Raw genomic sequence first — 24,451 nt, 5'->3', positions numbered from 1 at the left:
GATCCTAGTCGAATTCCTTCGACCAGGATGGCAAGGCTGGCCCCTATTTTCGACTAGGATCCAGGTCGAAATTTCGACTAGGATCCTGGTCGAAAAAGGGCTGGAAATCTGGAAAATCCAGAAAATTAGGGAAAATCCCAGAAAATTAGGGAAAATCCCATAAAATTAAGGAAAAATCCCAGAAAATTAGGGAAAATCCCAGAAAATTAGGGAAAAATCCCAGAAAATTAGGGAAAATCCCAGAAAATTAAGGGGAAAATCCCAGAAAATTAGGGAAAATCCCAGAAAATTAGGGAAAATCCAGAAAATTAGGGAAAAATCCCGAAAATAAGGGAAAAATTCATGGAAATTAAGATAATTCCTGAATAAAAGGAAAAATTCATTGTAAATGTGTAGGTCGCTCCACACTTTACGGAAAAACGAAACCCTATAAGGGAACGAATAGACTTAACTTCTGCGAAACCTAATCAATGTTTCCCAAAAGTTGGGGGGCAAATGATAGGGATAAATAAATTATGATTGTATAATTAAATACTGCATTAATTGTACAAGCTGTGGGCTGCTAGGCCCAATAAAAAGATATATGATACTCAGACCAGAAAGGTTAAGCCTGATGGACCAGATCAGGCCTGATGGAATAAAAAAGGCCCAAAAGCCCTGATTATTAATTAATTTCGTAATTAATTAATAAGGGAAAAATCAGATTTTGAGAAGAGTCCCGATAAGGATATAAGTCCTTAGAGATTAGCCTCAAGGGGACCTAAAAGGATAAGGAATCAGTTTCCTACTATCTAGGACTCCAAAGTCCATTCTAATTATGAGACTTGCCAACCAAGTCCCCTATACCAAGTCCAATTCAAGGACTCCCAACATCTATATAAGGGGTCTCACCCCCACCAATCAGAACTACGTTTTTTGGCTTGATTCTCTAATTCACAGAGATACGTAGGCATCTCGTAAAGGCAGATCGAGCCACGAAACACGAGAGCAGCCATTAAAGGCCTTGAGCTCCCGAATTTTAGTAATAAATACAGTAAATAATAACCTTAGTTTTTTATCCATAACAATATTTATATTATAATTAAATCAATTACTTCACTTTAAAATATATATTAAATTTTAATTAAGAAATTATAAATATTTATACAACTGATTAGTAAATATTTATTATTTGTCATATATAAATTTTATCCGAGCCAAACAGAGTTACCGTGCTCAACCCTCGTATGAGCCGAAAATACAAATCATATTATTAATTAACTAATATTTTTGTTAACTTTAGAGACATAATACGAACGTAAAACTTTATTACATTCTACTCAGAATTTATAATACATATCTGAACTTATATAGAAAATCAATATAAGCTAACTACAGAAAATACCCTAATATATATAATATAATAATATTTATATATATATGTATATATATATTCTAACACCCCCCTCAAACTCTCGATGCTGCAGCAATGAGTATTGAGAGTTTGTAAGAAAAGAAACGAAATCATGAAATAAAGTGAGCCTTTGTAAAAATATCAGCAATCTAAAGCGAAGAAGGAACAAAAGGCAATGAGATAGTGTCTTGCAGCAGATGATGGCTAGTAAGGTGACAATCAATCTCAATATGTTTAGTGCGCTCATGAAATACCGAAATACGTGCAATATGAATTGCACTCTTATTATCACAATATAATGCAAGCCATGACACAGTACTCATCTTCTGAAGATGATCTTAAAACAACATCTTGATTTTACTCTTCTGTGAAATAGGATAATCACCAAGAAAAATACAAAAATCAGTTGTGGATTTACGATCCTCGGGATCACCAGCCCAATCAGCATCACTATAAGCACGCAACTCTAAAGATGAGTTAGAAGGAAATAAAAGACCCTGAAATTGAGTCCCACGAAGATACTTGAGAATACGAAGAACTGCATCCTAATGTACGGTAGTAGGAAAAATGAAAATTGACTAACTATATGAACATCATGTGTAATATCCAGACGAGTAATAGTGAGATAAACAAGACTACCAACAATCATACGATATAAATTAGGATCTTCTAAGGGAAGAGCATCAGATGGAGAATATCTAGCATTTATCTCTAAAGGAGTTTTCACAGTCTTGTTATCAGTAAGACGTGCATGGTCAAGCAAATTTGCAATATACTTAGATTGACACAAAAGATACCCCTTTGGTGAGCTAGCAATTTCAATTCCCAAAAAGTAACGAAGCAAACCCAAATCTATCATAGTAAAACAACGAACTAACTCACGTTTCAATGACCCAATACCATCACAATCATCACCAATAATAATCATATCATCAACATATAAAGACAATAAGATACGAACAGCACTCGTAGATCGTACAAAAAGAGCAGAATCATGATTACTAGTACGAAAATCAAGTGAATAAAGTATAGTAGAAAACTTCTCAAACCAACAACGAGATGATTGACAAAGACCATAAATAGACTTACAAAGTCTGCAGACATAACCTGGTTGATGCGGAAGACTGGGAGGAGGTGTCATGTAAAATTCCTCGAGAAGATCACCATACAGGAATGCATTCTTAACATCCATCTGAAATATTTTCCACTTTCGAACAAAATCCACTACAATCAAAGTATGAACGGTCGTCATCTTTGCAACAGGCGCAAAATTTTCTTTATAGTCCAAGCCATACTCTTAAGAGTAATCTTTAGTAACAAGTCAAGCCTTATAACGCTCAACAGATCCATCAGCTTTTGTCTTAATTTTATATATCCAACGACAACCAATTGCATATTTTCCTGGCAGTAATGAGACTAAATATCCTGTATGAGTTTGATGTAAATAAGTAAGTTCCTCGGCCATAGCATTCTGCCATTGAGGATCATGAACAACCTCTTTATATGATTCAGGCTCAGAAAAAATGCTTTAGAGAAGTAATGAATGAAGCAAAAGATGGGGAATAAGATGAATAAGAAAAATTATGCAGTTGGCTGGACTTACGTATGCGAGTAGAAGATGAATAAGTAAAATCAGGAAGTTGGATGGACTTACATATGCAAGTAGAGTGGAGAACTGGCGGATGAGTCAAACTTTTGGTAGACGATTGAGTGAGAGGAGAATTTAAAATCTCCGATGACGATTGACTGGTTATAGAAGCAGGTGGAGACGTCGCAGTCTGAGATGTAGATGTAGAAGTCGGTGGAGATGTTGGAGTTTGAGATGTAGATGCCTCTAGAATTGAAGTATTAGAATTTGTGGTTGAAAAATTCTCAATGTTTGTGTCAAAAGGATCAATACGAATAAGCTCTTCTTATGTCATATGATGCGAACTAGCAGGAACAGAGAAAAACGGAATATGCTCTAATAAGTAAACATGCCGAGAAACATACAATTTTCTACTGAACGGGTTAAAATAACGATATCCTTTCTGGGTAACACCGTAGCCCAAAAACACACATAAAGCAGACTTAGCAGACAATTTACTACGATCAACCTGAGGTTTAAAAACAAAGCAGGTACAACCAAAGACACGCAATGAAGCATAATCAGGCACTTCGTCATATAATTTTTCAAAAGGTGACAAACCAGAATTTTTAGCAGTTGGAATTCGGTTAATCATATAAACAACCATAAGAAGTGCTTCACCCCAAAATACACTTGGAAAATCATCCGACAACAAAAATGAGCGAGTTGTTTCAACAAGATGATGATTTTTTCTTTCAGCAAACATTGTTTTGTTGAGGAGTGTCAGTACATGAGGTTTGACGTATAGTCCCATCAGAAGCAAGTAAGCGATAAAAAGCGTTAGAGATGTATTCACCTCCCAAATCACAACTAAAACATTTAATGACAACTTTATGTTGAGTTTTATATGAGCTCTAAAATCTTCAAAAATATCCAAAAAATTGGACCTACGCTTCATAAGATAAATCCACGTATAAATAGTGAAATCATCAATAAATGAAATATAATATCTATATCCTCCTTTTATGGTCATATGAGCAGGTCCCCACACATCAGAATGCATAATATCAAACGAGGCAAGAGAATACGTAACACTCTTATGAAAAGGTAAAGGAGCAAATTTTGCTAATTTACAACCGCTACAGTCAGAAATATCATGAGCTTTTAGTTGTCCAAGGCTCCAGTTGAAACTAAAAATTGTAAACGAGATTGAGAAATATGACCTAAACAAGCATGCCATATGTAGAAGTCAAAAGACAAATCACTCAAATGAAAAGATGATAAATCAACAGTGGGAATTCCCACAGCAAACACATTGAATTCATCCAAAACATAAAGTCCTCCCTGCTTACGACCTTTCCCAATTACCTTTTGAGATCTCGGATTTATAACACAACAAGTAGTAGAAGAAAAAGAAACCAAGTAACCAGATTCATATAATTGACTAACCGAAACAAGATTTAACTTGAGATCCAGAATATAATAAGTATCAAAGAGAAATACCGTTGGGGTAACTACATAACCAACACTCTGTAATGACATAGAAGTGCCATCAGTAGTCATGATGGATAAAGATGAATCATCAGAAAATGAAACGAAAGACGATCAATGGGGAAACATGTGATGAGATGCACCCGAATCCAGAATTCATAGAGAAGAAAATAAACTTGAAGTACTAGTTGACAAAAGACATGTTGATGATGAGACATACATGTCAAGATATTGCTAAACCTAAACTCAAACCAAATCAGAAACAAAGTCGAATCTAAATTCAACACCAAATTTAAACTGTATCCAAATTCAATCAAGTAACCAAACCCGAAAATAAACTGTACCCGAAATTCAATCATGTATAGTTATTTATTTGAGTTGATTTTTATAATTTTGATCTTATATTATATTAAATATATAAGATTAAATATATTTATGCATTAGAGTTAAGCTTAGTTTTGCAATACTGAATCGCGATTGTTACAATTCCTAAATGTCTTGTTGAGATTCCATTCAACATTTTTCATCCACTAATGTCTACCAACCAGTACACTCAATTCAAGAAACATGAAAAAGAGACCGTGACACCCTTTGACTTTTGCTTTTGGAATCTTTCAAAATTATTTTTGGTTTTGAAAATCAACTCGTTTAAATGCATTAAAATCAAATTTTTATTTTAATTTTCGTTAATAAGTACTTCTACGTAGTTTAATTCGAATCGAGTCTGCTCAAACTCGACTAGATAAAATGGACTCAACTCGACTCGAATTTATTTTCAAACTCGAGTTCAGATCTATTTTCAGACTCGATAAAAAACTCAAATTGAACCGAATTTTTTTGAGCGCGAGTCGAACTCGACTCGATATATTCAAACTCGAACTCGACTTGCCTTAACTCGAACTCTTTTGAATATCTATGCATTTGTTAGTTTATGTGTCTTTCAATTATCTAATCAAATTATTTTTACAAACTAATTTTTCATATATTTACAAGCATTCTTACAATTTTATTATAATTTTTCATATATTTACAAGCATTCTTACAATTTTTCATATATTTACAAGCATTCTTATAATTTACTATTGAATAAAGTAAATTATTTTGTTATAATATATTTATTTATCCCATTCTAAATATAAACTGTTTTTTCACGTAATAATACAACTTTTCACATGATTGCTTTATATTTAACAATCAAATTATATCCTATATATAATTAGTATAAAAAAGATATTTGGTTAACTGTACTACCACATAAAGTGTACAGACTGTTATATTAAAAATAAAATCAATGGTCAAGATTATATGGTATTTGTTGTACATGTGATAAGGAGAACTAAATTAAAACTACTTTAAGAATGAAACAAACACCCAATATAAGGAGATATGATCTAATACTAAATAAACCAGGAGACATAATTACACATATAAATAAGGAGGCATAAAACATACATATCGCTAGATTAAAAATAAAATCAGTGGTTAAAATTATTTGGTAATTGTTGCAAAACTGATAAAAAGAACTATACTAAAATCACTTTGATTATGAAACAAACAACCAATACTAAATAAATCAAAAAACATAATTACCCAATACTAAATAAATAAGGAGACATAAAATATACAGACTGTGATATTTTAAAAAAAAATTAAAGATCAAAATTATTTGGTATTTATTACAAATGTGAGAGGGAGAACTAAACAAACACCCAATACTAAACGGACCCTGAGACATAATCTAATATTAAATATCCCTGAGACATAATTATCCAATACTCAATAAATAAGAAGACATTATCTAATACAAAATATATGATGGGACATATTTATCAACATTTATGTATAACAAATAAAAATATTGATTGCCTCCAAACATTGGATGACAAAAGACGCAGAAAACAAATTCAACATTTTTTTTAAATAATTATTAAAATAATGATGGATAATAAAAAATTTAGAGAAAAACATTTTATTAATAATATAATTAAAAAACATACATTAAAAACATTAAAATAGTAAAAAAAATATATGTACACAATAAAGAAATAATTTACTAATCATGCAATGGACCACTAGCAAAGATAGAAAATATTATTATAGCAAATTACATTAACTTTGTTTAAAAATGAAACCTTCAAATTTATAGTAATTTTTTTGATAAAATCAATAAGCAAATCCCGTAGCCTTAAGCTAGTTACATTAAATCTTTACGCTAATTATTTTTAGGTACATGGTGAGTCAAGAACTTGAGGCTTTTACGTACCTAAATTTAAATATTCAACTAATATTATAATTTATAATGAAAAAATGTTCTTTGATAAATAAGATAGTTAGACTTATATATATATAATTTTTTTTAAATGTTATTAGCATTATTAAAATTAGCTGGTATCTCAAGTAATATTTTGGTTAATTTTTTAACTGGTCGATGCAATATCGACAAATCCTTAGTTGCACTTATCGACAAATCATCTTATTAAATAGGTAAAATCAATTTTTTCGTCATTCAACTTACTGTGTTTTTAGAAATTTACCACCCAATTCACTACGCCATAAGTGCACATAGGCAACTGTTTTTATCCAGCGTTGTACAAAAAGCGTTGCATTATCTACAAAATTTTCAATTTATTGCAACACAGTGGTGAAAGCGTTGCATTACATTGAAGCTACCGTTGCTAATAACTGTTACTGTTGCGCAGCATGCAACAGTAGAGGTCATAGCGTTGCATTAGATATTTTTTTATTTAATAAATGCTAACGTGGAAAATAAATCTGAGGTGGCATGTTGGGGACCCACGGGTGCTGGCGTGGCATGCTGACTTGTCATGCCACATTAGCTTTTTTGGGCCCATACGTGGGACCCACTGGTGACGTAGCACCAGTGGGTCCCATTTATTTGCCCCAAAATGCTGACGTGGCATGCTGACGTGGAACACAGTGGGGGCACTTACTGACGTGGCAGCTGACATGGCACTTCAGGCGTTGTATTTGCTTTGTGCTGTTGTAGTAGGTTATTTAGTGTTGCGCTAGTTATTGTACTATTCCTGAAATTTATTTGTTATATTCATGTTCTAATTTTTTTAAAATAATTTTTAATTGATCCAACCGTACGGATGTTGTTTCCTACTAGTTTTAGAGATGTGTAATTTTATTTTTTTTTTAAAAAAATTTATGTCACGTGCTTTTTTAATAATCAAACCCTGGTGCACACGGGTTCACATTACGTAGTCTTGTTCAGGGTGGTGATTCTATTTTTTTAAAATTTTTGTTCAACAATCCAACCGTACGGATGATGATACCTACTAATTTTAGAGATGTCTAAATGTTTTTTTAAAAAATTTAGATTTTATATCATGTGTTTTTATAATAGTTAAATTACGGTCAACACGGGTTCCTATAACCAAGTCTTGTCCCGAGTGATGATTCTATTTTTTTAAATTTTTTGTTCAACAATTCAACCGTACATATGATGATATTTACTAATTTTAGAGATGTCATATTTTTTTTTAAAAAAAATATATTTATATCGTGTGTTTTTATAATAGTCAAATTACGTTCAACACGGGTTCCTTTGACCAAGTCTTTCCCCGAGTGGTGATTTTTGTTCAACGATCCAACCGTACGGATGATGATACCTACTAATTTTAGAGATTTGTATTTTTTTTAAAAAAATAGATTTTATAGCATGTGTTTTATTAATAGTCAAATTCCGGTCAACATGGGTTCCTATTACCAACTCTTGTCCCGAATGGTAATTCTATTTTTTTAAAATTTTTGTTCGATGATCCAACCATACGGATGATGTTATCTACTAATTTTAGAGATGTGTAAATTTTTTTTTAAAAAATTAGATTTTATATCATGTGTTTTTATTATAGTCAAATTATGGTCAACACGGGTTCCTATAACTAAGTCTTGTCACTTGTGGTGATTCTATTTTTTAAAATGACTTTTTGACAATCCAACCGTACAGATAATATTAAATAGCCTTCTAGTGTTGGGAAAAAATAATAGAAAAAATATAATGCCCGGTTTGTGTCGTATCATAACAAAAAACGATGTAGTAAATATATTAAAAAAGAAAATTTTGTATAAAAATATAGGCAGCATATTCCCCCCAAATGAAAATATAGGCGGTATATTCCCCCCTAAAATTGTGAAGACCTATTTTTATTTCGTAATAAGTCCATATTTTATATTTAACTCTTTCGATTTATGTAATATTAATTTTCTAAATGTTTAAATTATATATTAGATTTCTTGACAGATTTTGAAAAAATGGTTAAAAAATAATAAAAATATGATTTTAATTTTTATAATTATCTGGCTAATTATTTAAGTATATAGTATTTTTTGTGGAATTTTTAAAACTTTCCAGCTATTTTATATTGATTTTTAATTAGTCTTTTATTTAGTAAATAGAAAATAGAAAATCAGCTCCTTAGCTCGTTAAGTGGCAGAAGAGTATTGGCTGATGAATGCATCACGCGGATCACCCCTTTCACTTTTAATCTGGAACATCTGATCCGTTTAAAGAAGCACAATTTGGGGAAATGCTGACCGTTGGCCCACTGTTACAATCAAGTTCTTCCCCTTTTCCTAAATTCGAGATTCTCTTTTCAAACCCAAACATGCCACCATTCAGTTTGATCTGATTGTTGACGATGAAGCCCCTCTCAAACCAACATCGAGAAGAGGACCCGTTCGAGGAAATCGGGTTCATAACCGCTTTCTCCACCTTGTCACTCGAACCAGGATTGTTGGAACCGGTGGAGATGAGGTCTGTCGATGGCGCGACGTGGTGTGTTACAATAGATGGAGGTTTGGTGGTGGACAGAAACTTGTTGATGATAACGGAAAGGTTGAGAAGCTCGAAAAGATTTCGAAAGCTGTTCATGTTAAAAAGGCGGTTGAAGAAGCCAAGGTCGAGAAAGTAGCGAAGAATGATGAAGAGAAGAGCGAAAAGCAAGGTGCTTTTCTTGTTACCTAGAATTACTCACACTAGCACATACTTTACAGTTTTTTGTATAATGTTGCTTTGTGTGTATTTCTGTAGAGTCCTAAACTAACTATTATTTGTTTGCTATCTTTTACTTGGTATTAGTTTGCGTATAGTAATGCACACTGGTAGAATTCCGACGGCTGCTACGATTACTCATGTGCTACATAATAAGCAGGAGTTTCCGTTGGTTAGGGGAGTAGAGTGTATTTTGGTACTTTCGGTTGGGAATTAGTTTGAGTACGTTCTTGTTTTTGTTACTTTCAAACTGTAGTTCTTACATACTTTTATAATTAATTTAGTATATCAACAAGAACGCTGCAGTTTAATAAATGATGAAATAGTCGAGATTTACTTACTGAATTTATGATCTTAAACATACAAAAAGATTAAGGAATAGTTTATTCAGTGCCAAGGTTTACTCCAAAGACATGTTCTTATTAATTCAAATTGCGGGAGTGGATTAAAAATTAAATGAATTGCACCAAGTGGAGGACGTGACCGTCCTGATCCTGCCACGAAAGAATGGTTTCTAGTAAGCTATTTTCTTCAAAATATGATTAATTGCATAAATTTGCAGCTTGTGATAATTACCCATGTTCTCGATCGTCACTAAAATGTTACTTCTTCACACTTCCTTCCGAGTAAGGCTATTTGTGATTCCTGAGTTCAGAAAACACAAAACCCCTCTAGTTTTGTATAGTAAATACCTCTGGAAGGTGGCACATTTATGGTGTTGATAACATATGCTGCATGATCAATTTTAGGACAACACATATGTGGCCAAGTGGCAAGCGTGTCTTAATTTATAAAGAATATCAAGGTGGCATGTCTACAAGCGACACAGATCAGGCCATCTTGTCAGGTTTGGTCATATCAGCCATGAAATTTTGAGTTGATTTTTTAAGTATATGATAAAGAAATCTGAATAAAAAGAGCAGGAGTAGATACTATATCGTTATATTCACCAGCATCATGTGATACTTAATTTGCAACCAACAAGACAATACAATTTTGTAAGCAGTTGCTGATTTTGATGAGAATATTTTCCAGTGAATTTAGCTTGTGAATTCTGATTTCGATTTGGACTTGTCCGTTCCTGTGTGTTAATTTATGATTTGGTTTTTGAATTAATTTTTCCTGGACTGCAATTTAAGTTAATTTATGATTTGGTTTTATTAATTTAAGTTAATTTATGATTTGGTTTTATTAATTTAAGTTAATTTATTATTTGGTTTTATTAATTGTAGGAACCAAACTTAAAATGCTAGATTGTTTATGCACTTGGAATGCTGTAAGTGGGAGCTGAGTTAATGGGATAAGTAGTACATTGTCTTAAAAAGGTTTCATATCATTTTTCTTTTTTATTTTTTCTATGTCAAAGGTTTCCGTATATATTGTAATGTATATGACATGTGCTAACTGGTACTATGAAATAATTCTGCATCCATTTTTCTAGTTACTTTAACTATTTGACTTGTTTATGGTTCTCTTTTCTAGTTCTGCACTTCAATTGCAATAACACAAAAAAAAACTTGTGGTTTGTACTGCTACTTGATCGGCAGTGTACTTGAGCAGCAGTTTCCCCTTGACCTCCTTCATGTTGTATGTGTTATTATCATTTGTACAGGCCCTTATTATCAGTTAATATCATTTGCTTCAGTTAATAAATTTGAAGGGCACATGCCCTTATAATTTTATTTATATTTTGGTATTTTTGTGCTTGAAAAAGTCTAGTATTTTAAGATGTTTATAATTAAAAGTCGTAACTTAAAATTTTATTTTTCTAAAAATAAAATTAGCTTCAACTTTTTGACAAAGATATTGTTGTTAACGGATAACTACAACAAGATTTTAATATGGCACGAAAAGCTGAAAATAGGGGATAATGGAAAGCTTAATTTTTATTTTGGTCTGTGCTCAAATATTTTGGTTTGTACTCGTATATATGTTGGGAATAATTGGCGGGAGCAGTTGGAGAACGCCTTTCTGAGATGTTTCAGAAAAGTTGATATGGAAGTTGCAGGAGTCCATGCAGGCGACTGGCATAATGCTAATGCAGAGGAACATATTACTGAACCTGTTGCTTCTGATGTTGTTGGCCAACCCATATTTGAAGTTAGAATTTGGTACTTTGATAGTTAGAACCAAATGCTTGTTAATAAAACTTTAGAAACAGTTTAGTAAGTTTTAAATTTCATTGGATGTTTGTTGTATTGATTGTTGGATGCCTTGTTTGGCATGAATAATGTAAAAATAATATAACTATGTAAATTTTTTTAATTTTTGAAGTGTTGCATTTGACTCTATATGGTGTTGCATAAGACTAAACATGATGTTACATATGAATAAAAATGGTGTTGCAAATGACTAAAATCAGTGTTGCATTACATATTGTGGGACCCACTCTTGACGTGGCAAAAGTAGAGCCCACTGCTGATTTGGCATATAGGGGACCCCTTGCTGATGTGTCAAAGTAAAGACCACTACTGACGTGGCAAAATGATGTGTCACTTGCCACGTAGGACACAATGGTGATGTGGCTTCATTTTATGCAACACTAAGTGTTGTTGTCATTGTAAGCTTTTACTGTTGCAAAAGACGTATAATGCAACGCTTTCTGGCATTGCATAATTCGTGCCTTAGGGCTCTACGGCCACGTCCACATTGGCAACCTCTGCCTGGTGTTGCCTATTACCTTATGCAACACCATTTAGGCCTTATGCAACTGTATAGTAGGGGTTGCCTATGTGCACTTATGGCGTAATGATTATAATTTTTTTTGTTTTATTAACTAATGTTAGGTTCGGATTTTTTTCAGTCCTTAACATTAGGTTCAGATTTAATTATTAGTATTTGGTCAATGTTTTGTACCATTATTAAAACATAGCGGTAACTAGTAAAAAAGTGTCATATGCGTCTTAAAAGAAAACTTATATGCGTCTGAATTTGTCAGATGCATACGGAGGAGTCGTATAATATCTTAATTATATACGTCTGTTGTAGAAAATACGCATATTATTTTAAACATCTGGTCATACAGACGTATATACACTGTAAACAGACGCATAAAATCATATCATATATGTTATTTTTTAGGTAGGTACTAAACTCAGAACCAAAATTATTATGAAGAGACATTCCAATCCGTCAACGCCAATATAATCCTAATACGAGAAACAAGTCAACAACTGTTTTAGCCTTTTAATATTAAAAGGAATATTTAAAAACTACATATACAAGGTAGAATATACTATTAAAATTCTAGGAGATTTCTTTGATTGAAGTAAGAGATTTGGAAAATAAGAAAATAAAAAAATCAATACAATCAAATTAGCAAACTAATCATAAAGTACTAAAAACGGCCCACAAGGGTTGGCTCATTTGGTTAAAGAGGGGATAACTATCCCCTTGGTCACAGGTTCGAATCCCACGGGAGAAGAATTTATGATTATGACTCGTGAGTCAGAGCCTGTTGCTTAAATGTGGTTTACCTTGGTTCACGTGGTTTGCAGGCTATTGCGTGAACCCGTAGGGTTTACCCAGTGCGCACCCGAAGGGTAGCGGCTGCGGGTTACCTACGATAAAAAAAGTACTAAAAACATTAAAAATTTACATATATCAAGGTAAACGTCCCGGGGACTTATATCAAATCATTAAAATATTACAAACTACCACTATATTTTAATAATGCTACAAAAAATTGAGATAATAGTAATAATCAAATCCAAACCTAACGTTAGTGACTAAAAAAATATGAAGCTGCTCGCAAGGGTTGACTCAGTTGGTTAACGAGTGGATAACTATCCTCTTGGTCACAGGTTCGAATCCCACGAGAGCAGAATTTATGATTATGTCTGCTGAGTCAGAGCCTATCGCCTAAATGAGGTTTATCTCGGTTCACGTGATTTGCAGGCTACTGCTTGAGCCCGTAGGGTTAATCAGTGCGCACCCAAAGGATAGCGGCTGAGGATTACCTACGATAAAAAAATATATATGAAGTTAACATTAGTGAGTAAAAGAAAAAAAAAATTATAGTTGAATGGTAAATTCCTATAGACACGATAAGTTGAGTGACGAAAAAATTCCCTATTAATAACTACTAATGATTCTTGGTTCATATTCCAAATTTTTTTAAAAAAATCAAATTTGTTCTCGATTAAAAAATTATAATTTATAATTATTATTAGCATCATATATTATTTAAGACGTTTAGTTCGTACTAAAAATAAAATGCATCTACAAAATATGTACGAATAACTGATAATTGAATATTGTTTAATTTATTGGAAAGCTAGTGCACTGAAATGATTGAATGTGCTATTCTGAAATAATTTTTAATGAAATTATATTTTTATGGTGAACTTTAAAATAAGATAATAAAATCAAATAAATTTCGTGAAATTGAAGTCAAAACTTGAAAACTCGAAAATTTAATAATAATTTTAATAGGCTCGATAACTTGATAAACGCGAAAACCTGTTAAAAACTTGATAAGTTCGAAAACTCGATAAAAAACTTGATAAGCTCGAAAGATTGCAAACAGTTCAAATTTGACTTAATTATTTTACGGGTCAAGTTCGATCATAATTTTTAGATTCAATTATTTTTAAACTCGACTCAATTCAATAAAAAAAACTCAAACTAAAACATAAAAAACACAAACTCAGATTTGAATCCCACTCCAAATCGACCACTATTGACATGCGAAATCCTTTACTTACGGCTTCCCAAAGACCCCCTCACTCCTATTTAGTGAGCCTACATCTCATAAAATGATTCAACCTATACATATCAAATGAGTAATGTATATTTTTGCTTGATAAAATTTTATTCCATCCCAAAATATAAGTATTTTAATTTTTTACGTGTATTTTATGATATATAAAAAATTATATTTCTGCATACTTTTTTTCAAATTTCTCTTCTTAAATTAAAATTTAATATGTATACTTTTATTAGAAAAAAAAATTTGAAAAATAATTTATAAAACTATCATTTTTATTCATCTTAAAATACGCGTAAAAATTTAAAAAAAATTGTATTTTGAAACCACTTACTTCTTTATAGATGCCAATCTCTATATTTGCGGGGCAAAATTGGGACCCCTTTTTTCTTTATAGATACCAATATGCATATTTGTGGAACAAAATTGTTACCCCTTTTTTTACCAATGCCAATCTGGCAAAATTACGAAACCACCAATAGCTAGTCTCGACATAACTTACGTAAATAAAATTATGCTCAAACTAACAAAGGTTCAAACTAGTAATGTTCAAACATAAGATAATATGAAGATATGAAGAGCATCTCCAATGCTGTTAGATATAATTCGTTGGTTAAATTGGACTTATATGACAATACATAAAATTTGTTGAACATGTAAGGGTATTGCACTTCGATATTGACTATATTGGTTAGTTATAATTTAAAAATAGTATGTTATTAAAATTTTATGTTGTTATAGATAGATTATATGACTTCAATATAATTATAAATGATTAAATTATTTTTTTACAGATTTTTTACAGGACTGTAGTGGTTCAACAATATATTTATAAATAATGGGAATGTACTATTGAAAATGGATTTTTTTTACATAATCTCTATATTTTTTATTTATAATATGTATTAATAATTTTTTAGCTAAGAGTTTTATTTATTAGGAGATACTCAAAAGATATTAATCGGGGAGACTCGTAAATAATAAAATGGATAAACAAGCTAGGCAATAGCTAATAGCCAATAACGTGGGCAGATACAATGGGTTTTTGACTCGTTAGGTTTCTTGTTCTATCATATATCGAGTTGAGAATAGCGTCAGGACTTTTTTTAATATTAAATTATTAAATATATTCGTAATGTTCAAAAGAGTATCACTCATTTAAAAGAAATCATGAAGAATTTAGTTATACAAGTAAAGACTTTGTTTAGATAAAATGTAAAATTAAAAATTCTTATTCTATATATATGTTGGAGAATAAAATGAATAAAAAATAGTAAAAATCAAATTTGAACATTTAGGAGGGAGAGTCCTGAATTTGAGAGCCCTATTGGAACCAAGACATTAAGAGTGTCTTGTAATATTTCCAAGAAGAGTTTGTAACTAAGAACTAAGTTTAATTAATCATCAAAGTCATTCTAAAATATCGTTATAAAACGTTTTTACGGTAATTGTAAGTTGAAGAATATTATTTTAATTTTAAAAGAATCATTTTTCGAAAATGATTGATTTAGGTTATTAATTAAATGTTTAAGTTTAATATGAATAGAAAACAAGGGAAGAGAATGACTACCTCGTATTGACAACCGGTGAATGGTGAAAGCAAGCAACGTGAACGTGAAGGATGATAAGAACCAAAAACTTAGAATGTTGTTAATTATTTAAAATTGTCCTATACTCATAAATTTCATACCCCAATGTTCATATGGATATTTACATTGTTTCTATATTCATTTTTAAGAAGACTTGGTTGTTCGGTCATCATGAACGATGGTCCTATATATGTAAAAAAGGACTTTGGTTCGGGGAAAGACGAACCAAATATATTTTATATATTCGTATACCGCAACCGGACAGTAGTTTGTGTTCCTTGTTTTGTTTCCAGAGTGTTTTATAGATTCAACTAGTGCAACATGCCAATTCTATACCAACTCAAATATTGGCTTTTCACTTAGCCGCCAGCTTACACTTTTTACTTATTCATCATGCATCTTAATATAAATATAACTCATGCACCTCCTCATTTTCATATATCAAATCCAATACATTCTCCAGTGTCAAATAAAATAAAATCAGATTCATTCTTAGTTATGAAGCCGAATAGTTCACTTGTTATCTTTACCTTCCTCTTTTCATTAGTTTCATCATGGGCCTCGTCCGACGATAATCCGACTAAATTCATCCAATGCCTAGCCGGGAAATCTCCGGATTCAGCTACCATTGGCAGACTCATTTACACTCCAAACAACTTTTCCTACACATCTGTCTATGAATTCTCCATGCGCAACCCAAGATTCAATACGTCCTCTCGTCTTAAGCCTCATGTCATTGTTACTCCAGAGTCCGAATCTCAGGTCCAAAATGTGGTCATTTGTGCTAAAAGGTATGACATGCAGATCCGAGTCAGGAGCGGTGGTCATGATTTTGAAGGCCTTTCTTATAGCAGCACGTATGAGATTCCATTTGTGTTGCTTGACATGATCAAGTATAAGAAGGTTACTGTAAATGCAACAGCTAAAACTGCTATTGTTCAAGCTGGAGCCACGCTTGGTGAAGTTTACTATTGGATTTACAGAGCCAGCAATACTCTTGCATTTCCTGCTGGCGTGTGGTCCACAGTGGGAGCTACTGGACTAATCTGTGGCGGTGGATATGGTCCGTTGAGACGAATGTATGGTCTTGCTGCTGACAATGTGCTTGATGTTCGAATGGTGGATGTAAAAGGAAGAATTCTTGATAAAGAATCAATGGGGGAAGATCTCTTCTGGGCTCTTAGAGGTGGTGGTTGTTCAAGTTTTGGTGTCATTCTTTCATGGAAATTGAACCTAGTTGATGTTCCTGAAAAAGTCACTGCTTTGTCTATGTTCCGAACTTTAGAACAAGGTGCCACCGACATTCTATATCCATTCCAAACTGTTGCTGCAACACTTCCTAATGAAGTTGATATCAGAATCCGAGTCAATACGACTGTGAGTGACCTAAGTCCCCGGGCCGATAAAAAAACAGCTGTGCTGGCATTTACAGGATTGTATCTTGGGGGAGCTGATGATTTTCTTGCAATTATGGATGAAAGGTTCCCACAATTAGGAATGGTACGAGAAGATCTTCAAGAAGTAAGCTGGATCCAAGCTATAATGTCTTCTTCATTCTTCGATATTTTCGAAGATACTTACTCCCCTGAAGATTTACTAGACAGAACTTTCTTGTATGATCTGTCTACCAAAGCAAAATCAGATTTTGTGAGGCAACCCATGTCTGTAGAAGCAATAAACGGTTTATGGGACAAGCTTCTAGAAATTGAAATAGGCGAAACAACTGTTATCTTTACACCATATGGTGGAGTACTAGACAATTATGCAGAGTCAGCACTTCCATTCCCTAATAGAGCTGGAACATTGTTCATGTTATACGAGAGAGTGCTTTGGGTTGGAAACACTACACAAAAGTTGGAATGGATTAGAAGCTTATCGGATTACTTGACACCTTACGTTTCAAGTAATCCGCGAAGAGCTTACTGGAATTACGATGATCTAGATCTCGGTGTGAATAATGCTCAAGGCAGCATCGGTTACCTGCAGGCAAGAAAATGGGGTAAAAGTTATTTTAACAACAATTTTAAGAAGCTGGTTATGGTGAAAACAATGGTTGATCCGGAGAACTTCTTTAGACATGAGCAAAGTATACCTCCTTTCTCACTCTGGTCGGATATGTAATCTAGATACATGCTCTCTGTTTTGTACTTATGCATGTGCCCTGTTTTCAAGCATGGTTGCACACAAGTTTTAAGCTGCTTTTGTCATTTCAAGTTGTGCAAATACTACATTTGAGAGTAATATAGCTGTAACATTGTTTTGGCTCCTAAAAGATGTTCCTTTGGACCTAGCATTATTCTTTTGTTAATGTATACAAATATTGGGTCTATCTAGACCCGACAAAAAGTAGTTTTGGACTGGTTTTGGATCTTAAATATATTTGGTTTGGACCTAAATCCAAAACCATATTAAGTCCATATTTAACAAAATGCGGTTATGAAGTAAATATGGATAAACCACTCTGATTAGTAAACTTATATACAAAATGACATTATGCTTTCAATTCTCATTAATTTGTTAAATAAAGTAATAATCTCATCATTCCAACAGTGTATATATGCGTGTTTTACATTAAGAGTAAGCAAATACTAAAGGGCAATATCGTAAATTAACTCCAATACATGAAGGATTAACTGATGCTATTGATAGTGTGTTTCAACTTTCGACACCTGCATAATTAATAGAGAGAGTGACCGATAGGCCACCGCCTAATCATACAGCCTGACAGTTGTAGTCCAAATCTATGAAATGTGGATGTTAATATGGATTTCATAGTTCGAATCCATATTTATAAGTAAAAGTATGCTCAGGAACCAATCCTATCCACATGATAATCTGTGATTTTTTGTTGAACCAATATCCAATATTTGGACTGGTTTGGACTGGTTATCCAGTTTTAGACCCAGATTGCCACCTCTAGGTCTATTGGATACAATACAACAATGGATTATACTATATATGTAGTTTGTAGAGTGAGTTAAGTACAAACGGAAAAAGTTGAAAATTTGAACTTGTAAGGGTTAAAATAAAACCAAAAAATTCCTTATTATATTTCTATGTTCACCGACTACGCATCCCGAATTCGTTATCAAAATATTTCTAAATAGGGTGATGTGATATTTAAAATATTTTAATTTTTAGGTGCATATATATGCACATGGGTTACATTTTATTATGAAAAAAATTAAAAAAAAATTAATTTTAATATATATTTGAAAACAGTTTTGGGAACGGTTTTGGAAATTATAATATTTCTTTATATTAAGCAGATATTCATTTCATATGAACAAGTATGACTTGTCAATTCAGATAATCGGATCGATTTTAGATCAAATCAATTTCGGATCAAATCCACTTTTGAATTTTAATATATTCTGTGACCATTCTGATCGGATCGGATGTCATCCGTTTCGGGACTAATTTAGATTAAAATCGAATAAAATTCGTATTAAAATATAACATAATTCAGATATTTTCAGATTATAACTTATTCATTTTTTTAATTTTTAAAACTTAAAAAAATGTTTATTAAGTGTAGGTTTTTTTTAATATGATAGAATGTACTTTTAGAAAAATTAAACATAAAATTTTTTTAAGTATAAATTTTGTTTATTTCAGGTCGTGTTTGATTCGTATAATATATTATTTTGTTTTTATTAGCTACAAGTTATAATCAAATTTACTATTTCGGATCGTTTTTTATTAGATTTTTTGTTCAGTTAATTTTTAGATCAATTTAAAATAATTTTCAAAAAATTATTAAATTATATAATTCAAATATTAAATAAAATTTCGATTTCATGAATTTGAGTTCAATTTTTCGAATTCATACTCATCTAACCGGGTATCGACCTTTATATAAAGTCCCCTAGTTTATATGGGTTATATTCTATCCTTTATCTATATAATACACTAACATAAATTTAAAATTAGTGAGACATTTTATTCAGTTAAAATGACTAATTTGCCCTTATATCTAAAATTTAGTTAAAAATGGTATTGTTGGTTGGAATCGAACTCGGGCCTATATTCATACCACTACACCATATTGTTACATATGTAATTAATAATACACATAATATGTGAGTGTCTTAGATAAAAAGACATTTTAATTTTTTATTCAAATATAATTAGTAGATAATCTTAATAGTTATTTTTTTTAAAAATAAATAAATTTATCTATCTATCTATCTTCCGACATCCACGGGTATCAATGTGTTAGAAACTTTTATAAGTCCAAATAAATGAATAACGTGTATCAAAATTGCTATCTTGATTTATTATGATTTGTTATGGACTTGACCCGAATTTTAAAAACTACGTAGGTTCAGATTATCGCACGATCGGGTAAAATTACGGCCTACGGGCTTTGTAATTCACCAACTCTTTTTTTCCAAATTCCACTATGTTAAAATATGGATATGTGACTTTTTTAATAATGGTGAATTCTTAAAGAGTATAGTTTAAATTCTAATTTTTGAGACATAATCAGATTATTTTTTTTTTACAATTTTATATAAAAAGTAATTCTAGCAATTAATGTAATTTGAAAAATGTATTGATTTAAATGATTTTTAACAATACTATATTATAAAAAATGCAAATTATACACTATTTTATATAATTAAAATTACATATATTTAAAAGTTTATGAATGAAACACGAAACTTTTTGTAATTGTTTATTTGGTACAAAACGATTTAGTGTTCTTATAATACAATATAACGCTACATTAGTCTCTATACTAAAATACAATATATAGTCTGACACCAACACTCCTACCCACATGAATGTTCTAAAGTAAATGTCACATGCATAAATAATAGATATGCATATATTTGCTAAATAAAATTGGTGCAAAGTATTTAAAAATATTATACTAACACTTCAAAATGAGAAATTTTAGATTGGGCGGAGACATTCTCTAAATTTATATGCAATAAGTTTTCATCACCTTATACTTATATACATATACATATACATATACATATATATATATTAGGTCTTACTCCATTGAGAACCTTTTTTTGGTGAGATATGAGATCTAATATCAACCACAAAAATTTAAATGTATTTTTAATCTAGACCATTCATTTTAAATCTCATCATATTCTCCAACCATCATCTCTTCCATCTTCTTCTTTCTACTTACCATCCACCATTACCTCCAACCACCGGCAACCACCACCGCCGGTGACCACCACTACCTCCGGCGATCACCAGAAAATCACCACCGGCAAACATAAAATCATCACGTCAAATTAAAAAAAACAGCACCGAAAAATAACAAATCACCACTGAAAAATGAAAAATCACCATCGGAAACACAAAAATCACCACATAACCACCGATTAGAAAATATCACTACCGTAAAATAAAAAAATACCATATACAACCACTTTTTTTACCCACAATATCCAACCACCAGCTCAATTTATCAACTCTGATCATCAACATCATATTAATATTCACTAGATATAATTATAAATCTGAACAATGATCACTAACCACCACCAAATCAGGACCACCACAACCTGACCACCACCACCATCTACAAACACACCAAATCTAAAAATCACTAATTACAAAACAAAATCCCCGGAAATGAGAAAAATGGATAATCGCTACCTGATATGAAGTTAAAACTATTCTAATCGGGGAAGCTCAAGCGCCGGAAAAACGATGAGCTCCAGTTGCTTAGTCGGAAACAAACGGTTATTCAACCAGAAAAGTTTCGAATTCAGAAAAGCGGAGAGGATAACGATGAATAGGATCCGACGAGGTGAATCCGATAAGAGGCTTTTGGTAGAGGGAGAGAGAGAGAGAGCAACATATCTGGTATTTTCCGGTAGTGCCGGACAAGGGTGGTGGCGGCTGTTGCGCGGTGGTGGTGGTGGGTGGGTGGTGGTAGAGGTGGGTCGGGAGGTAGGTGAAAGATGAAGTATAAGATAAAAATTTAAAGTGTGTGGTTGTGATTTAATTTGGGAATGAGAATGTGGGGCTGAGATTAGATCTCAGTTTCACCAATAATGTAGGTTCTCATTTGAGCAACTCCCTATACATATATATATATATATATATATATATACAAGAACTACGCAAATTATAATACACAATAACATATTCAACTCAGAGATCACGGACAATAAAATATATATTTCACCAAAATCGTCAAATCCCGGAAAAGAAGGCGAATAAATGTAACACAATAAACCATCACTTAAACGTCTAAATAATCATTGAGCCTAAACTACTTCCTTCGCTATTTGTTGTACACTTTAATTAAATTATTAGGGATTATGCTATACTTTTTTCATCGCAAAAAATTGATATTTCAAAATTTATATACACTGTATTTCAACATTACTTGAAAATGGCACGTGCCTCGCACGGGCTATTATGCTAGTTTGTACAAACAGAGTAGTAGGGTCCAATTCAGTTATACATCCACTATCAGTGTCAAAGTTTATTTTTTAACAGGGGCTAAAGTAGTTTAGTGAGGAGCTCGTAAGAGTTAGGGTACGTAGGCCAATTTCCAATCCAATTGCGGAAAATCGAAATTGTAATCCCAATTCAATTTTAAATTTAAATATTTTCTGATTATTTAAATTTATATTTATCAGATTTCAGATTAGATTAACTATTTCTCGGATATAAAGTATTACAAAAAAGGTAATCAAATTTAATATTATTTATACATAAAAATATCATTAATTACATCTATATAATATTTAAAATTAAAATATATTAATAAATAAGTAATCGAACATATTATATTGTACGGGTTGACATAATGAGTGAAATATAAGATGTGTTAATGACATAATATTTAGTATCTAATCATAAATGATTTTTTTTTTTGTAAATACATAAAAGGTACATCTTAAATAATAAAATTTGATATTGAAATAAAGAAATTATAATTTACTAAATAAGTCCTTACAATCTTTACATTAATCTATCACTATTCAAATAATACAATAAAGTTATGTAAATTATGTCTTACATCTAAAATATTACGTATAGTATATTATTTATATTTCGGGTTTTAATCGAGTTTCGGGTTGGATCGGTTTTGGATTGAGTTTCGAATTTCATATCGGATATCGGTTCGGTATCGTTAAAATCCAAATCTAAATCCTATTTTCGGGTTTAGTATATCCAAAATTTCGGATCAAATATTCGTCACTTCGAATTATTTTGCTTTCCCTAGCAAGAGCTAGCATTCACATTTGCTCCGCCATCCTCATCGTAATAATCTTATTAAAAATTATAGATTTGTAAATTTATCCCTATAATTTATTATCTCAACCCAGTTCTTATTTCTATCTCCGTATGTTATTATTTTATTACTTCTCTTACTTCCTTGATAACTTTAATCATTAGTACTCCCTCCGTCCCGCCAGATTTTATAAGTTTACTATTTGCACATATTTCGAGATTTATATAAATTATTGTTTTATAATATTTTTTTTAAAAAAATTAAAATAAAAATTTAAAAATTTAAATAAAATTTAAACATAAAAATTTTATTTAAAAAAAAAATTAAAATAAATATTATGGAGTTAAAAAGTATTAAAAAGCGTGCTAAAGTAATGTTGTATATAATTAGAGAGTATTTATTTATCACTTTCACTACTACTCTCCAAGTATAAATATTGTTAAAATATGAAATACAGGGTGAATCAATTTCACAAAATACAAGGATAGGGAAAGGAATAAGTAACCAAATGTGAATACTCTAAGACTAAGAACAACTTCAGCTCGTGGTAAAAACAGTGTCAATTGACATGCTATCATTTTTGTTAGCACTTTATCAGTCATTTAGCGCGCTTTGCCGAGGTTTTAGACCCCCGGACACCTACAAGCCCACTGGTGCTAAACAATATGCTATTCGATGATGAGAACGATCTAATTATCGTTGACATGAGGAAGATCACTGAAAATGTTGAAGAGGACATCAAGGATGACCATCCAATAGAGCAAGAACTGGACCTTCAAGAGGAAATAAATAATGAGGTGAACAGGTTGGAACAAGTCAATGGACCAGGTATTATCTCAAACCTAAACCTTCAAGTTAATATCAATGTCAACCTATTTGTCAACGAAATTTTCTCAAGGGTGCAAGAGGAATCTGTTACAATCAGTAAAGCTTGCAAGAAATAAATCTAATTAACTAATCTTATTGGAGAAGATGATACTCTCTAGTTCATTATTTTCATACAAAAAATGAATAATGAGAGAGCCTCTACTTGATCTACATTCTATCTATAATATCTATATTTTTTAACTAACTAACTTTCCCGCTCTCTTGCTTGTGTTTGACCTCTCCAACGGGCTATCTTGATTTTGACCTGTATTGTCCTTTTCTGACGTGTCACTGTGAGTTGATGATATATAGTTAACATCCCCCTCAAGTTAGGAGTGTGAAAGAAGTTACAGACTCCTAAATTGGAGAGAAGGTACTGAAGTTGATAACCTGGAAGAGCTTTAGTGAGTAAATCAGTAGGTTGTTACGAGTCTACCAACCAATCTTCGATAGGCTGAAAAATCAGTTAGGACCGGAGAAGCTGATTCTGCAATAAGTTTGTGATGCTGATCCATAGGTATCTTAACTGAGTTTGCATCCTGAAAACCAACATCTTTGACTATATCCAAGGAATATATTCTCTAATTAAGATAGGTG

At 31.8% G+C, this 24,451-nt stretch overlaps 1 protein-coding gene and 1 long non-coding RNA gene across 2 annotated transcripts; both read left to right on the top strand.

Moving 5' to 3' along the window:
- The first annotated feature begins 8,990 nt into the window (after positions 1–8,990).
- Positions 8,991–11,718, top strand: LOC141707812 (uncharacterized). Its single transcript, XR_012569163.1, has 3 exons — positions 8,991–9,421; positions 10,218–10,315; positions 10,701–11,718. It is a non-coding gene; the product is annotated as an uncharacterized LOC141707812 (long non-coding RNA).
- A 4,463-nt stretch (positions 11,719–16,181) lies between these two features.
- On the top strand, positions 16,182–18,111 carry LOC141707811 (berberine bridge enzyme-like 8). Its single transcript, XM_074511181.1, has one exon. It carries the CDS (start codon positions 16,264–16,266, stop codon positions 17,884–17,886), a length of 1,623 nt encoding a protein of 540 aa, XP_074367282.1. The 5' UTR covers positions 16,182–16,263; the 3' UTR covers positions 17,887–18,111.
- The last annotated feature ends 6,340 nt before the right edge of the window (positions 18,112–24,451 follow it).

The sequence above is a fragment of the Apium graveolens genome, chromosome 2 (genome assembly GCF_009905375.1).
Source record: "Apium graveolens cultivar Ventura chromosome 2, ASM990537v1, whole genome shotgun sequence".
NCBI lineage: Eukaryota > Viridiplantae > Streptophyta > Magnoliopsida > Apiales > Apiaceae > Apium > Apium graveolens.
Note: the sequence above shows the minus strand (reverse complement) of the source record. Positions and strands in the feature narration are given on the sequence as shown.

What these genes read in the sequence shown, in the direction of transcription:
- LOC141707811 (XM_074511181.1), top strand. Translation starts at nt 16,264, where the DNA reads ATGAAGCCGAATAGTTCACTTGTTATCTTTACCTTCCTCTTTTCATTA.